The sequence below is a fragment of the Furipterus horrens genome, unplaced genomic scaffold, assembly GCF_987537825.1.
Source record: "Furipterus horrens unplaced genomic scaffold, mFurHor1.1.pri manual_scaffold_5, whole genome shotgun sequence".
In the NCBI taxonomy this organism is placed as follows: Eukaryota; Metazoa; Chordata; class Mammalia; order Chiroptera; family Furipteridae; genus Furipterus; species Furipterus horrens.
In genome coordinates, this window is record NW_028327175.1 from 133,678,210 (window position 1) to 133,696,508 (window position 18,299).

Consider the following 18,299-nt stretch of genomic DNA (forward strand, 5'->3'; position numbering starts at 1 on the left):
GATTTATTAGGCAAATCAGGAACATTTTTGTAGAAAAAGAAAATTTTTGGAGGAATTGGTTGGGGTGGGAGTAGAAAGGCTGAGATTGGAATGGACATGTTGAGTTAGGAATTTAGGTGGATATTCACCTTCTGCCTAGCTTTTCAACCTCATCTTAAATCACTTTCCCCCTCACTCACCAAGCTCCAGTTATATTGGCCTTTCTGTTCTTTCATACACCAAACTGTTCTCACCTTAGGGTAATTATATCTACTGTTTCTTCTGGAATGCTCTTCTCTAGGGCCATCATGAGCTCCTACCTGTCACTCAGAACTTGACACTAAGTGTCATCACCTCAGAAAGACCTTTCGTGGTCACATGAGTCACATTTTATCACACCTCCCTATTTCAGTTATGGGCTTAGTACCTGATGTTTTTCTTATTTGTCTATCCCCCTCCCCCCATTAAAAAGTAAGCTCCATGACCCTACTTGTCTTGAATGTGGAGTGGCCTTGGGTAGCTCCTTTGTGAATGGGCTCGTGGCTGGTCCCCACCACCTCTGATAATGCGCCAAGGCCCTCAAGGGGTTGCTACTGAGGTTCCCACCAGGCCACAAGCAAGAATATGGCAGCCATCCCTCTAGCTGCTCACTCGTGCCACCCACGGCTACTATCAGCACTGCCTGTTCCACTCCCAGTAACAGCTCCTGTGTAGGTGCTAGTGCCCTGGGAAGCCAGCCCCCACCACCCCAGTGCCAAGCCAGGTAACTGGTGGGCAAGCTTCTTTTTCAGGAAGTCCACTCCCCTGTTCATGGCCACAGTATTGGAGTCCCCAAAGCACTCGGTGTCCCCAGGCCTACAGCAGCAGCAGCACAATCACCTGTGACCTGACTCAGGAAGCCACACAGAAGCAGCCTGGCAGCCAGCACAGCAAAGCTAACCCTGGGTCCCCATCCTGAGTGGCCACAACCAGCCACAAGACTTCCCGAGGCCCTAGGCTCTTTTGAGACCCTGCCTCCTCCAATCCCCCCTTCCCTTCCTCCCAACCCTGCCACATTCTATAAACTAGGCAGGCTGCCACAAGCAGAAGCAGTTGGGTTCTTTTATATCAAAACAGCAAAACACAAAAAAGGAAGTTGAGAGAGCCCCACTCTTTACTACCCAGGCCACACACAGCCTTCCCAACATGTAACCTTGTGCCTTGCACCAAGTGAAAAATAAGTGACAAGCAGCCACCCCCCCCCCAAAAAAAAAAACCAAAGAAAGAGTAAACCCCGTGAGAGCATGGAGTCTATTCTGTAGCACCAACTTCAAGTACAGTGTCAGGCACAGAGCTGCTAGTAAATATTAACCTAATATTCATATGGAAATTTCAGTTAAAAGTAAGCAATAAGAGAAATACATATAGGGCTCTAATGAAGAAAACAGATTTGGAATGGTAAAGTTCTCTAAGGTATTAACGATGAAGGAGGAGAATTATCCTTTAGGAATATTCCCCCTCAGTGGGTAGAGAAGTGTCAGAGACTGAGGGGTCTAAAAGGTAGGATAAAGTGGTTCCTGAAACTAGGAAAAAGTTTCAGTAAGAGATGGGTCAATAGGGGGCAAGTGTTATCTCTTTGTCATGAAAAGTGGGAATAAGAAAAAGACCATCACATTTGGAAAGATCATTTGTGACCACTGATGAAAGGTATAACAATGCAGGGCTTTAGAAGAGAAAGGACAGAGCAAGTACAAATCATTTGTAGTTGAATCAGTAGTTTGGTAGTAAAGAAAATTAGCAGGATGAGTTGGTTTCTTCTGGAGACCAATTCATTTCCAAGGGAAACGAGCTAGAGAAGAGGGAAGACTGGACATGCTCTGGAGGAGGGTTTCTTAATTTCAGATTCAGGGACACTTAAGGGTCCACAAGTAACTTTGAGACTGCAACTCAGAAATTACATGTGGAATTTTGTGGTGCATAGCAGGTGGGAAGTGGAGGGAGGAGATAAGTATTTGAAGCTTCATTATTTTCCAAAAGGTCGAGACTCAGAGGTTAATAACCACTGCTGACGAGGAAGATAATGGATGAGTTAAAAAAAATTTTTTTTAAACAAAACGAAAATCTAGAGGCCCAGAGAAGGATTAAGTTTTACAGAAAAAGGAAAAGCTATAATCAAAATGAAAAGTTCACAATTGCATTATCGTCTTAGTAAAATTGGGTAGTAAAGACAGCGGGAAGCAGTGCAGAGGCTTGCGCAAACACGCTCCAGTGAATGGATGCCGGGAAGATTCGAGTGGGGAAAGTGCCTGTGTTACTCAACCGAGCCTGCAGAGGTTCTGTGCACCGTCACTGCCCAGGTGTTGCTCAAAGCTGGGAATTTTTGGCATTGTTTTTTAACCAGTGAGCGCCCATCAGACTCCAGCCGAACCGCCAGGGAGGGAGCGGTCTTTTAAAGACCATTATCACCAGGCGATGGAGTTCAGAGAGCATCAGCTCAGGGAACAGCTGTACGCGCCAGCTTCCTCCTAGTTGCCGTACTTTCCCCGCTGGTTGAACAGCTGCCTCCAGTCCCGCCTCTCCACCTTCTGACATCTCAGAATCATTTACCCTATTTCGACCATCTCCCTTCCCTGTCTCTAGCTCTCCGCCTGGCGCAGGGCCCACTGATAGCCGGCACCCGAGGAATTCATTCATTCAACAACTGCGGGGTTTACTGGGCGACTTCGGATGCAAGCTCAGTGCGGGGCGCTAGGGCCTAAGGAACACCGGGCCCTCAGGAATCAACTCGCGCACGACCCGGGGTGGGGGGGTGACGCTCCAGTCCCGACCGGAGTCTAATGGGCCGCCGCCCGCATGTTGCAACAGGTTCAGGAACAGATACGCGGGCCATGCCAGGGAGTGCCCGGCTCAGGCTGGCTCCACCTAACGCCAGCCCGAGATCCCGCGGGAACTGAGCTCTCGGCCTAGAGACCCGCGCATCTCGGGTTTGGGGCGGGCGCTCGAGCATGGGTCCTAACGGTGGCAGTCAGCTGTTCGACCTTGAGGCCTGGCACCGCTCCCCAAGGCGACCCGACACGCAGGGCCGATAGCTCCAAAGGCACCACCAGTCCGAGGCCAAAAACCGGCCTCTATCTTGCCCGGGCGCTTCGCTCTCTTTTCTGTAGCCAATCGCATCCCGACGTGGTCGCGGTCAAGTATCAAGGGTGGTTGAGCCTATCAAAGTTCGGCCTTAAGTTTTACAGGTCCGCCAATCAGTGGCCAATAAACAAGAAGCTTCGAAGATCAAAGGCGAAGGGGTGGTGTTTCAGTGGTAGTAACGCCGCGGGGCGGAAGAATGACAGGCAATTTCACTAATACCGTAGACATACTTTTTTACGTAACCAAAGGGGCTGGGCTAATTTGGCGACGGCACCAATGGGTGGCTTGGGGGGTGTGTCCTCGGGGCCAAGCGGGAGCAGGAGGCCCGGGGCTCTCTGGGTTGTGCCTGAGGCAGACGCAACGGGGCCGGGGGGCGGTGGCGGCAGCGGCGGCGAGGGTGGGCGCCGCAACTGGCCCGGGTGGATGGAGTTAGAGGGTCGGGGTGCTGGCGGTGTGGCGGGGGGGCCGGCGGCTGGGCCGGGGCGGAGCCCCGGAGAGTCGGCGCTGCTGGACGGGTGGCTGCAGCGGGGCGTGGGCCGGGGGGCCGGCGGCGGGGAGGCCGGGGCCTGCAGGCCCCCGGTGCGGCAGGATTCGGATTCCGACCCGGACTACGAGGCGCTGCCGGCTGGAGCCACTGTCACCACGCACATGGTGGCGGGCGCCGTGGCAGGGATTCTGGAGCACTGCGTGATGTACCCCATCGACTGCGTCAAGGTGAGACTTGGACCGGCTCCGAACCCGTCCTGGGGCTGACCGGACCCCTGGGTCCAGTCCGGAGCCAGGATTCCGGCCGAGAGCCGGAGCCGACATGAGTTCCTTCCTGGCTCCTGCCATCACCACACAATTCGACCGATACTTCATGCAAGCAAGGTCCCAGCAGGGAGTTGATCCCAGTCAGGAACCAGGACCCGTTTGTAACTGTCAGTGAGATCTGAATCGGGACTCTGGAACGAAAATCTGTCAGCCCAAGCTCTGGATTTCAGCTGGGACTGAACAGGAATAGGGTGGGGTGGGATGGGATGAGAACAGGTAAGTGCTACTAACTTGATTAAGGTGAAGCCAACCGGCATGAATCAGACTCTTAGGGCTTGAGATCGTCTCCGGGCGAGTGCTTTTACAAGCTTCTTACTGTGTTTTCCCTTAAAAGTGACGGGGCAGGAACCAGAATCTGGGATCTCCCACATAAAAGATTTACTTAATAAATCTAACCCATGAGTGATTGGAAATCATTGTGCAGTCATAATGCAGTACCAGGCTGGAAATAATGTGGGAAAGATTTGTTCAGGAAAGGGTTTCGGTTTCTCTGTGCAGCAAGCGTCACACCCCACCTATTTCCTGAACATGAAATTTGAGCTGGGATTAGGATTGTGTATATGTAGGGAGCACATCAGTTCCCAACCAAGAGTTGGAACTGATAGTGTGTTTTTCTTTAGTTATCTGAAGTTCACAAAAAAGGGAAAAGTTGCCTGGAAGTGGGGAGCGTTATGTTCAGAAAGTGGGTGTAAGTGTGAAGAAGATGAAATGGGCTCAATCTCAGGGCATGATTGGGTGAAGGTACAGCTTGCCACGGCATCCACAGCCAGGCAGGCTGATGAGTGGGTACAGAAGCCAGGTGCTTCTGAAGAAAGTTTGGTGAAGAGGGGAACAGATGGTTCTTGACAGTTCTTATTGTGCATGAGCTGAGGTACCAACCACTAAAAAAGAACTAAATTGAGAGGTAAACTCCAGGGGTCTCTTGAAGTAATTAAGACAGAGACTGGTGCCTCCTTTACATGTTAAGGGATACAGTGAAACAATATCCTGTCAGCTCCTTGATGCATGTTTTCTCAAATTAGGAAAATGTCATATATTCGACAGGAGGAGAGTATCAACTTGGGAAATGGAAAGTCTGTCTCTTCTGCTTTTCCCTGATTCCAGTACCATCTCATGTTTTCATTAGTAATGTGAGTGAGGAAATGGGGAAAGGACTCATTAAGCTTTGTGGAAAGCATTGAGTTGGTAAGAGTACATTGCAAGGTAGCTCCTAACAAGGGCCATATCCTTTGAAAGGCTGGTAAATGCCCTTGGCTAAAGTGGACATTAGAATTTTAAATGCCCTTCTCAATTGGGAGGAATAGAAATAAACAGTAAAATCCATCAGAGAGAAGTAAGAAGATGGTTAATGTTCTAACAATATTGAAATGTAAAAGGGATAACTACAGATGAAAAAAAAAATGCAGACTTTTATGTAATAGAGTCTAGGCTGAATGATTGTGAATTGTTAATGCTGTATATCCAAAAGTTAACATGATCTAACTGTAAAATAACGTCACTATACTTAGACTGTGAGTGAAGAGCAGGGTCTAGGGTGCTATATTTCAGGATAAGTATCAAATGAAAACTAGGTCAAGGAACACAATGAAAATTATGTAATGACTTGAAAAATATAACATAACTGACTTAGAAATATTTCTACAACTTATCCACTGAGGTGTCTCATTGCCTTGGGAGACTATTTCTTTACTCCATATATTTACATAGTGCTATTGTTGCTGTAAACATTTTACAAATTCCTCTGTTAGGAATGCCCCTAGAATATTTGGGTGCATATCCTTAATGGGGCAAATCTTTGTCCTGTGACAAGATGAAATTGATTTTTTAGTAACTGAGACCGTTCAGAATCAGGGTCAAAGATAAGGTGGGACCAGAAAGCAAGGAGACTGTTTTAACTCCTGAAGCTGAGAAATCCACTAAGGGAACCATTTCTGAAGAAGAGTTCCAGAAATGTTTTGCATAACCACAGCATTGCTGGGAGTCACTTCTTGCCTTCCAAAGTAACTACAGTATTTTTGAAGAACAGTTCTAACTCATTTACATAAGCTTTGGAAGTTTTTTTTTTTTTTTTTTAAACTTAGTCATGCCTCAGTGCCTTGCATTTTAAAAAAACAATTTTTTGATCTGGAGGGGAAAATGCTCAGGGGTCTTCAAAAACACAAAAGCTATTTTAGAAGAATCACTTTCATTTGCTGTTAGTGCTGGGATTTAAATGACAAGGAAAGAACTAGGTGAGACCAGTAGGATTTAATGTTAGTAAGTATGTTAAACACTTGTGCAGACATGAAAGTAAAATCAGATCTCTTCCTTCAAGAAAGGACTTCATAGTTAACTTGTCCCTGGGAGCTCTTCTTTCACTTCACCATAAATGAGTGGTGGAGAGGAAGAGCAGCCCAGCGGTCCCCTAAGGCTAGAGGCAGGTATTAGTGTTGGAGCCTCTAGGGCAACTGTAGTATTAGCTAATGATAGCTGACATTGTGTCTGGGCATGCAAGCTTGTGTACCCCCAGCCACTTATCAGGGTCAAGTGGACTTAAACTATCCTTGGGAGGGACCATGGAAAGTCAGCGTAGCCTTGCTAGGCTACAGCTATTCAGCCAACTATTTCCACGGTTGTAGGGGTGGTTTGAGAACCCAAATAAATCCCCATTTTCCTTTTCTGGGCCTCAGAGGCATGCACCAGACTTTATAGGGGTATATATGTTCTGCAACTCAGTGCAATTGGAACTTTTCTCAAAATCATCTAGTGAAGTACCCACCTGTCACCAAAGTGCTATATTTTGGCTCTGTAGTGGTGCAGCAAATAATTTACTCCCATAATAAGTTAAAGAGGGGAATGTTTTCCAAATTCCAGATGTAAATGTATATCTTTACACATTTGGTGATAAAAAATGGAAACGTTGGTTTACTTGATTTTCTTGCATTTAATAATAATAAATACTCAATAAATTGCAATTGTTGTTATTTGCCAAGCACTATCTGACATGCCTTATATTTATTTTTTCATTTCTTGAAACAACTTCATGAAGTAAACACCATTTTCAATATTTTACAGATGAAGAAAAGGAGGTAAATTAAGTAACTTGTCCCAGGTCACATAGTTTAAGTGGCAGAGTCATGATCTGTACCTAGTCTGATTCCCAAGCCTTCCATACAGCCTCCCAAAAATAGACTTCCAGAACCAAGCAAGGCACAGAATTTCATAATAGTGTTCATTACTAAACATGACCTTTGGATTAATAGCTGGACATATAAATAATTATAACCACAAAGAAATTTTAAAATGAAAACAAAAAATACTAATTTAAACCCGATTTATTAGTGGTTAAGGGCCCATTAGTTGCCCATGCATGTTTGTGAAATGACTTTTACAAGAGACAAGTAAATTCTAAGATATGAACTAATATTTCTGAGAATCATATTTTGAGTACTATAAAAAGCCTTCTGTTTCTAGCACCTTATAAATGACCAATGGCTTTTACATGCCTTAACTCTGAATCCTCACAACAGCCCTATGAGCCAGCCACTCTTAGTCTTATGCTATAGATGATGATACTGAAGCTCAGAGAAGACAACGCACCCAGGACCACACATCTAGCTAAGCTGGGGCTTAAACTCAGGCTGACTCAAATGTGGCTTGTCTTTTATGAAACCACTATCTCCCTACTTGTTCATTTGGCTTTTCTTCAAAGCCAGGATTTTTATATTGAAGGCTATTCATTCTTAGAGTTCATCTTGGACCAAAATATAGATTTATTGGCCCACCTTTCTCAAGACTGGTTACCTAAATATACCTTGACTCCAGCAAAGCAACGGCCCTGGCCAGGTAGCTCAGTGTGTTAGAGCATCATCTCGATATGCTGAAGGAACATAATTTCTGAACATGTTCCCTATACCAGATCAGTTTAAAACAAATTTATAGAAACACATAATTGTTAAGCCACTGGGCCCAGTTTATTAGTAGCCATAGCCAACAAAGATGAAGTCTCTTTGAATAACTGATCTGATGGATTTTCTACCCCCTGGGTGATGTGAAAGATCAGTAAACACACACACCCTTTATTGGATCTTTATGAAGGCCTTTTTTTTTTTTTTAGAAGTGTGAACAAATTGTTAAATTGTGTTAAATGATACTGTTCATTTCTGATTGAACTGGAAGTTCAATCAGAACTTTCAAGCATCCAGTTCTTTGTTGGCAGCAGGCAGGAAAAAATAATATAGAGGAATGTGGATTGCTCATGTCTAACTAGGATCTGTTAATCTGGTTAGTTTCTTTTAATCCATAGTTTCTTTTCTCCCATGGTCTTGAGAAAAGGCATTACTCCTGGGTTCCAGATGGCCGACAGGAAGGTTCAAGCTTTTAAATGCAGATTCAGTGATTAGAATGAAACAAGAAGTTAAACTGTACTTGCCCCTACTGGTCACTAATGGCTGATTTGCTACTTTTTGAACTGGTGCTGACACAGCTAAGGTTCATTCATTCTTTCATTTATGTATTCAACAAACACATCTTGAGTGCCCACTGTGTTCCAGGCATTGGATATTGATATTATAATTCTGTTAGTCCCCATGGCTCCTTAACCTTGAAGTGGATCAATAGACAAGAGATCTTCATTGGGAGACACATCCTTCAGAGACACTACCCCTTTGGGGAATGTTTCAAATATGATTCATTTCCCAAATTTTAATAAAACTTTGTCAAGGAATATCATACAAAATGTCTACTGAAAGCATTTGAGATCTTGCTCCCGGCATATGTTGTCAGTTTGGCTCAAATAAAGTCTTAAAAATTCTCTACAGGTTTGTACAGTTCTTACATTGGCAAACTCATATAAATAGAATTACACAGTATATACTTCTGTGTCTGACTTACTTCACTTAACATTATGCCTGTGAGATTTGTCCATGGTATTGCATGTAACAGAAGCATCTACCATAAACTTACATTTCAATCTTTGAATCCTCTAGACAGTCTAAGAATTATATTTCTCTGATACTGATTTTATTCACTGATGCCACTTTTGGGATTTAGTAAGTTTAGTAGAAATCTGGAAGTCCCTTCTGTTTTAGAGACTAAGTTGGTGTCCACCTTCATCATTTCAGGGTAAGCTTTCTTCCAGGAAATTAGAGCAGCATTTTTTAGGAATGCTACTTTTCCCAAGACCTTATGTTACAGACTCAACTGTCAATGCCAAATTCTGTGAAAAAATCAGATTGTCACCTCAGTTTTGTCAAAGATGAGCCATTATCATCTCATTAGTGTAGTATTTGGTCAGGAAGCAGGCCCAGGATCAGTCTTCAAAAATGCATCAAGTCTGTGTAGACAATAAATACTTGACTTTAGAATCCATTTGTAAAGAATTCTTAGCCTGAGTTATTAAGGCACTAAAGAAACTTCTGGAACACAGGCTTCATATTTATTGCTGAGGCTGTGAATCATTTTGGAGTTCAAGGACATGTACCAAAGGGTGATATTCTCAGGAAAATGATGGTATTCTGTTCTTAGAGTCATAAATGACTAGAAAAAGAAAGGCCCGAGACTTAGAAAGATTGGATATAGATTTGGAAGTAAAACTGGATGCCAGGTATCACGAAGAAGGTCTGTCTGCCCAGTGCCCAAAGCCTGAGTGTTGCAGTTGAGTGAGACATTGGCATCACTGACATTGCACTTCTCCTTTCTGTGATTTCAGACCCGAATGCAGAGCCTACAGCCCGACCCAGCTGCCCGCTATCGCAATGTGTTGGAGGCCCTCTGGAGGATTATGAGAACGGAGGGCCTGTGGAGGCCCATGCGGGGGCTGAATGTCACAGCAACAGGGGCAGGGCCTGCCCATGCCCTCTATTTTGCCTGCTACGAAAAGTTAAAAAAGACATTGAGTGATATAATCCATCCTGGGGGCAATAGCCATATTGCCAATGGTATTGAGCCTTCCTGTGCTGGTTCCCCCATTTTCCCAACTCTTTGGGCTTTGCTGTTATCAATGCCTTGCAGTCTTAGCATGGTTCGGAGCTGAAGCTTTGGGCTGGGGTAGGCCAGGTTATAGGGGAGGGACTTCCAAAGCTGATGTTCTCAGACAATAGGCTGCTTCAACTCTATCCTTCCTTTGGGACACCTCAGCAAAGCATTACAATAGCCTCCCTTACCTACCAGCTTGACTTCCCTTTCATCTTCTCCCTGGCATCAATTTCAATGCCCTGGTAATGTGGAGACACATGCTGAACTACCACTGTTGTATATTTCTTCATAGTCAGCTGGTGTCTTGCTCCTCAGGGCAGGATTAAAAGTGACCCAGCCACCCAAGGAAGATACCCAATGGAGCCCCAGCTCTTTGCCTCACTTTTTCAGGATCCCAACTGACTCAAGGCAGTTTTTATCATTGAGGATATGACAAGGCCTCAACAAGTGAATGGGGGTGGAGCCAAGGGATTTCTGTATGGAAAAAACAGAGGTTTGAAGTTGTGTGGAAGTAAGGGAATGGATAACAGTCCGGAAATTGAAGATTGTCTGAAAACCAAATGGAGTGTAGAGAGCAGAGTGTGAGGAATATGGTAGTTCATGGAAAAGTCAAAAAGGACAGATGTTAGGATTTGGACATAGATTTGGGCAGTCCAGGGGCATCAGGATAGAAGGTGAGATTCTGTGAAGATTTGGCCACCTGCCCCTCATGTTCTCCCTCCATTGAAGGTTGTGGATGTACTGGCATCCCTTGGCGGCAGTGTATCTGCATGAACTGAATTTATTGATAAAGTCTGGACTGTTTGATTCTTCCTGCCCGTATTGTGGATGTGGAATGTACATTGGGGACCTTACTACATTGATGGGAACAAGTATTGTCATTTCTCAGAACAGGAGTTTAGGAATAGTGGGGTCCCATCTTTTGAACTGGCTCTTAGCATCCCTCAGTCTGCTATGGTTTAGCACAGCTGCTTCCCTTCAGTATGGGGCCTCTGTGAATCAGTCGCCCTCTCCAGGCCTTACATGTGGCAGTTGTTTTCTCCTTTGCAGGTGCGGCCGGGTGTGTAGCAACATTACTTCATGATGCAGCCATGAATCCAGCTGAAGGTAACGATTCCTCAACCTTTCCCTCTGTGGGCAGCTGCATCTGCGTTTCTGGGCTTTTCCTTTATTTCTGGTTTGAGAAGAAAGCTGAGTTTTAGTCGGAAATCCTGCCGTGTTACCTTGTCTTAACCACTAGAGGGCGCTCCGTCCATGTCCGAATTTAGGAGGAGCCCCTTGGACAGATAGCATGATATTCACTGAGATTTAATTCATCTTTGAGGCTTCCCTGGAAGAAGATATGGCTCTACTTGGCTTGTTCCTGGATCGTCTTGGAAGTCCCCTTTGCACTGGATTGATCTGACCTGAAATATTAACAGATTATTTCACTTCAAATAGGTGAAGATGGATTTTCACATTTGAAAATAGTGCCTTGTTGGAATGAAGACAGTTGAGATAGGAATGAAAGGGTATATTGTAGAGCTCAGTCCTGCATTGTGGGTTGGATCTTGGCATTTTAGTTGGATAATGAGGTACTCAAACAAATATGAAGGGATAGCATAATTGCAGTCTTTCTTAACTTCCAGTTCTTTGCCTGTCTGGACAAGGCCATGGTGCAGAAAGGGCCAAAGCTAAAGTGAAGATCTGCAGAGCTCATACCGTGTTATCTACTTGAGGGAGTAGGAGATATGTGGAAATTAAAGCCACACTCTTCTTGGCTAAGAATTTTGTTTTCTTTTTGGTAGCACTCTTGTAACCATCCTTACATCGTAAGAGTGAGGTGCTCTTAGTACCTGAGGACTGGGATTGTTAGGGCTACGTGTTCATTATTATGTTCATTACCACTGACTTATTTCTTGTTTGAGGAGTTATAAAAAGTTAACATAATAACGATTTAATGATAGACAGGGACATTTCAAGGAAACCCTCTATCTTAGGTCATTTAGCTCATTTTAAAGAAATCCTACTGGAAGTGAGTCCATTATTTTTTGGCTTTTTACCAATCCTCTGTGATTTTCTTCTCTCAAAAAAAGGGAAACATTAACTTAGCAAGCTGACAGCTCATTCATATTTTTTCTCTGTCTCCATTCCATTGGCTGATCCGCTGACTTGGGACTCTGAATCTGGACACTTGCTCACCTGTTGGTTGCTGTCACCATTTCTTCCTTCTCATTGATGGCATCGGCAGTGGTCAAACAAAGGATGCAGATGTACAACTCACCTTACCACCGGGTGACAGACTGTGTGCGGGCAGTGTGGCAAAATGAAGGGGCTGGGGCTTTTTACCGCAGCTACACCACCCAGCTGACCATGAACGTTCCCTTCCAAGCCATTCACTTCATGACCTATGAATTCCTGCAGGAGCACTTTAACCCCCAGAGACGGTACAACCCCAGCTCCCACGTCTTCTCGGGAGCCTGTGCAGGAGCTGTAGCTGCCGCTGTCACAACCCCACTGGACGTTTGCAAAACACTGCTCAACACCCAGGAATCCCTGGCTTTGAACTCAAACTTCACAGGACATATTACAGGCATGGCTAGTGCCTTCAGGACGGTATATCAAGTAGGTGGGGTGACCGCCTACTTCCGAGGGGTGCAAGCTAGAGTAATTTACCAGATCCCCTCCACAGCCATTGCATGGTCTGTGTATGAGTTCTTCAAGTACCTAATCACTAAACGGCAAGAAGAGTGGAGGGCAGGCAAGTGAAGTAGCACTGAATGAAACCGGGGGTTCAGACGACACTGCTGCACTCCGCTCACTCCAGCCACATTCTCTCTCCTGGCATGCTCCAGCCTTGAGTGGAGTTGGAAAGAAGGTAGAGGGCTCTCCACAGGCTATTGGTGTTTTGGCTAACACCAGTTTCTGCCAACCTCCGTTGCCGCCACCTTTCCTTCCAGGCCCTAAGCAAGTGCAGCAAAGCACACCACAGCTCCTTTGACAACCTCTGTCCATCCTGGGCCTGATGACCTGCTCTAGACTGTTATAGAGGGATAAGCAGCTCATTCCCCTGGTTCCTAATAAAAAGCCTTTAAATTAAGTGGTTTCATTGGGTATGTTGCCAAAGGGGAAATGAAATGTTGTCAACTATTGCCTTTAAGCATAAATCAAGGGGTCCAAAGGGAAGATCTATTGCATATGTCTGTAGTTTTGTTTCTGCTGATTTTCATCGTGATTTAAGACATTGGGGCCCTACTCTCCTTGTTTGTTTTAATAATTAGGCTCTAAGAAATCTCCGTGATGGCATGAAAAATGGGCCTTTGACAGATCCTAGCTAAATAGATGCTCCTTATCTCACTATTGCCTTTTCCATAGGGCAGCACAGGAAAGGTAGGTCTCTGTTCTAATTCTCAGCTCTGCCTGCAGCAGTAAAACTTTCTAAGTGGCCCTTTGTTTTCTAATGTCATTGCAAAGCTAAGATTTTTTTAAGTGAAGCTGCAAGTCCTGAAGATTATGTTGTAAATAAGAACATCACTTAGTTTTAAGGCTTTTACAAGTACTTTAGCATTCGTGATCTCATCTGTTCTCAACATCTGAGCAGTAGGCAGTGCGTATCTATTCTATAGGTAAGCAAAGCTTATAGAGGCTATGACTTGCTCAAGGTGTTAAGTAAGTGCAAAAGTGGGCCCCAACCCAGATCATTAGTCCCCAGGAATGAAGCTAATTATGCCATCCTACAGATAGGAAATGAGCAGAGGGCATGTACTCCAACCTGTCCTCTTCTAAAAAATCTCCCTGCCTGATGAACACTTACATTCTATTTGGAGATTTTCAGGGATGGGGCTTTCACTGTTCTTTGTGGGTCAGTCTGTTCCTTTCTGAGGATATCAGTAGTTATTAGCAACTTCTTCAGTACATAGGTGAGAAATCTAAATCCATGAAACTTCCATCTAGTATTCTTATGTCATTCATTACACTAATTCAGTAACTATAGAGTGTCTCTGTGACCAGCACCGGTATTGGCAGGTATGATGATAAAACCATCCTAGCCCTCAAGAAGCTTATTGTCTGGAGAAGAAGGGAGGTGGAAACAGGCAATTACAAGATAAAATGACAAGAAATAAGATAGGATAAACCTAGAATGCTTGTTTGGAGGACATAAGAATACTCAGACTAGCCTTGCGTGACTAGGGGTAAGTTTTGGAGGGAGTGACGTCTGGATGTGTACAACAGGGACTCAGCTCCAGGCAGGTTTACTTTGGATTTGGTGAGACCAAAAAACAACAGTGGAGCATCGGAGAGGGAATTCATACGAAGTTTATTCTCGCGGCGGCAAGCGAGAACAGGAATCAAATCTGCTTTCAGTCTCACGGCAGTGGGTGAGGACAGTAACAGTAAGATCTGCCTTCAGTCTATTCTTATGGCAGCGGGTAAAGACGGGGGCCAAAGCCCCCTGAACAACAGGGGCTCATACATAAATTATAAAGTAGCATGTGGCCAACTGGAACTGTGAGATAGTGTCAAACTTACATACAAAGTCACTCTTAGATAAGGGTGACTTGGGAAAATACATGTGTGTGGAGGCTGAGATCCTGGCTACTACAGGGTGATACTGGAAGACTAACTAGGTGAAGAGGGGAGGGGAAATGTTCTAGGCAAACACCTAGAAGTAAGAGAGAAAAAGAAGTGTTTGGGGTTTGGTGTGCAAGTGCTTTGGTAGGGCTGACAATCGGCAAGGCTGCAGCTAGAGAACTAAGCAGGGGCTGGGTCTTTAAAGCAATGCTATAAGGAGTTTAGAGTTTATCCTGAAGGCAATGCAGAAGTATTACAGGATTTTAAGCAGAGGTGTGGTATGATCAGATTTATAATTTAAACAGATTACTGAGGCTCTCTGAGAAAGGATTAGGGGAGCAAGCCTGGACAGGCAGGCAGACCGGTTAGGGGGTATCACAGTCATCCGGGCAAGGCTGCAGGTGGTCTGGATGGGACCATGGCAAAAGACATAGAGGAGGGTGTGAAACTGGAGCAATGTTAGGGTTGTAGAATCAATAGGATTTGGTTACGGAACAAATCTTGTCCTTCCACCTGACAGCCCTTCAAGTATCTATGGAGAATCTTGTCTGAATGTACTTGAAATAAAACTGTCAAGAAAACAGCAGGGTCTCCTGTTCTAAGCTTTGTTTAAGTAAGCTGTGTGGCTCCTCTGATTTAGCAATGGAAAAGAGAGATGTTAATAGTGCTAATCGGTGGTCAGTGGAGCTTGACTCGCCTGCGGAGTAAAAAGAGCATGATAAAATCACTGCGAAGGTCAATTCAGAGGGTTTGCTAGTAAAAACGGAAGAGAACAGCTGCTTCCCAGCACACAGTAAGCATGAGAACAAAGGGATGCCTCTCCAGACCTTGCCTCTGCAGACAAGATCCTACTACAGTAGGCATTATGGTAATAAGAACCATTTTACAAGAATTGGTATGGGGTAATTTCTGAAAGAATGGTAGTCACTAAATATCCCCTGAGCTCTAATGCTGTCCACAAGTAATGAGAAAAAAGTGCAAAGGTGATCTTCCAGTACCACTTGTGCTCTAACTGCTGGAGGACAGTTAGTTTGGAACTTGGACAGGACATTAGGTTTTGCAGGTCACTTAGCCCAATTGCTAGGGAAGATAGAGGCAGAATAGATGATAAAGTTGAGAAGTCTGAATGTCAGTGACCGGATGTCTGGGTCAGGAAGTAAGCTTCACTTCCATGGGGTGCCCATCCCCATGAGAGCTGTGAGTATTGGGGGCCTCCGGAAGGCGAGGTAGGTTATGTGGACCCTTGGGGACCCAGGACCAAGCCAACATCGAGTGGCCAATTTCTGCATAGAACTACACAATTGAAAAAATGGGGGGGGGGGGGCGTCACAATTTGACAGTGAAAACTTTTCTCAGGTGGAGGTACAAGACCAATGGGAATGAAAGAGTCTTGTAATAACAGAAGAGAGTATAGCCATTCATTGGATTATACAGAACCAACAATGAGGTCTAAAGACAGAAAATAGATTAGGGTAGGTCAAAGTTAACAGAAAAGAGGTGGTTTTGCTGAATAGTAGAATAAAAAAACATCTTTCATAAAAGCTAATAGTTGCATAATGCTAATTTTATAAAATTTAGAAATCACAGGTAATTGCCCTGGCTGGCATGGTTCAGATGGCTGGGTGTTGTCCTGCAAAGGGAAGGGCACACTTCTGGGCTGCTGCCCAGCCCTGGTTGGGGTGTGAGCTCAAGGCAGCCAACTGATGTTTCTCTCACACATTCAGTAATTCTCTCCCTCTTTCTCTCTCCCTTCCCCTCTCTCCAAAATAAATAAAATCTTTAGAAATCACAGGTAACAAGAAAATACCTCTAGTCCCATTACCCAGAGAATATGACAACATTTGAGGTACACATCATCTAGTATTTTCATGCATATTTTTGTTAATTTTCTAAAATCAGATCACATTGTAACCAGCTTCTTTCACATGATATACAGTGCCCGTCTTTCCACGTTATTAAAATTTCTTCCACCACCTCAGTGTAAATAACCACACAACATTCCATTGTACAAATGTACAAAAGCTTATTGAGTCAGTCTTTGCTGCACCTTTATAATAATTTGTTATCAAAAGCATTACTGAATGGGAGAGTGGGGTAGGAGTGGAGAGGTTCAGCATGAGGAGACAGTTTGGCGCCACCTCCTGGCGGGTGCTGACGAGATCCTGTCTGGAGACCAGGGTGCAGGGTAAAAGATGGAAGGGATGAGGCTGGCCAGCAGGAATGTCAGAGGTAGGATGATTTCTCAGAAGTCATCTTGCTTCACATTCCTCCTGGAGCCTAATCTCACTCTAAAGCATGCTGGACAGAGAGGTTCCCAATCCCCGCTCCGTGTCCTGGTGCTCCCTGCTGCTTGAGACCAATGCAAAGTCAGAAAGTTCACTCTTCAAAGTCTCCTGCTTCCATTCTAGGATCACATCACTCCCCTGATCGCTGCCACATTCCTCATGGTGGCCAACAGAGACTTACATAATTTGGCCCCTGCCTATCTCTCCAACCCAAACTTACCACGTGAACAGGAGGCATTCAAAACAAAACATTTTCTTAAAAATATAAAATATTCCTTCTGTTTTCTTCATTTATTGACTTAGTAGGATTGATAAACAATATTCTGTCTAAACTATCAGAACTTGATCTCTCCTCACCAGTCGAAGGTGATAGGAAGTAAAACAATATTGTACATTAAGTCTGAACATCAATTGTGTCTCCAGTCAGGATCTCTTAAGCACCTGCACAACTTTCTTTCATCAACTCAATGTGAATAACCACACCACATCCCAATGTACAAATGTACAAAAGGCCAGCTCTCAAAAACTGTTAAATGGCCCTAATGTGTGTGGCTCAGTTAGTTGGACATTGTCTCACAAAACAAAAGGTTGCTGGTATGATTCATAGCCCCGGCACATGCCTGGGTTGTAGGTCCAGTCCCTGGTTGGGGTGTGTGTGAGAGGCAAACCGATTGATGTTGCTCTCACACATCAATGTTTCTCTTCCTCTCTTTCTCCCTCCTTTCCCCCATCTCTAAAAATAAATGAATATAATCATTAAAAAAGAACTGTTAAATGAATGAATGAGTGAATGAACTGGACCCAGCTCTTGCCGCCAAAGAACTTGAAGTCAAATGGATAACAGAAATAAATAAGTAGCCAGCATGGTAAGTGTCCAGTGGGAAATTTAGACCTGATTCAAGTCTTGATGCTCGCAGACATGAGAATGTTCACTTTGAATCAGGCGTGTAGTCCTTGGGGCTGTGTAGAATTGTGGTTAAGAGCACATTTTGTGGTACTAGCTTTACTGAGTTCCAATCCCAGCACTACCCTTTACCCATTAAGAGTATGACCTTGGACAAGTTCCTGGCCCCTCTTGCCTCAGTTTCCTCATCTGTGAGGATTAACTGGGCTAATATGTAGCAAGTGTTTAAAACCAGGCCTGGCACATAGTAGGTGCGGTTTAAGCATTTGCTATTATCAATGTATGGCACAACTAGACATTGACTCACTGTTTAATCCATTGTATTGTTATCAGCTTTGTCCCAATTCAATGATAAACTCCTTGAGAACAGAAGCCAAACTCTTTTTGAGCTCATTCCCTAATGCTAAGAAATCTGGGTTTATTTTCTTTTTATCTCATCTGTTTAAAAAAAAAATCAGCTGAGTACATTTGAAGATCTAATTGGCTTTATTAACGATTTATGAATCAGGCAGCATGTCACCTAGCAAACAAAGATACTCCAAGGAACTATACAAAATGCAAGGCTTTTAATAGAAGGGATGGTGGGGCAAAAAAGTCATTAGCAAAAGAAAAATGAAAGTTCACTGGATAAAAGTAAGAGTTCAGGTTGATGATGGTTCCTCATTGACTGAGATGCAGCATTTTCCATTGGATGG

General features: G+C 44.3%; 1 protein-coding gene across 1 annotated transcript; it reads left to right on the plus strand.

Moving 5' to 3' along the window:
• Positions 1–3,417: 3,417 nt before the first annotated feature.
• Positions 3,418–12,943, plus strand: SLC25A28 (solute carrier family 25 member 28). The gene is made up of 4 exons (XM_090277848.1): positions 3,418–3,810; positions 9,599–9,827; positions 10,915–10,971; positions 12,095–12,943. The coding sequence occupies exons 1-4, from the start codon at positions 3,520–3,522 to the stop codon at positions 12,610–12,612; spliced, it is 1,095 nt and encodes a 364-aa protein (XP_090133974.1). The 5' UTR covers positions 3,418–3,519; the 3' UTR covers positions 12,613–12,943.
• The last annotated feature ends 5,356 nt before the right edge of the window (positions 12,944–18,299 follow it).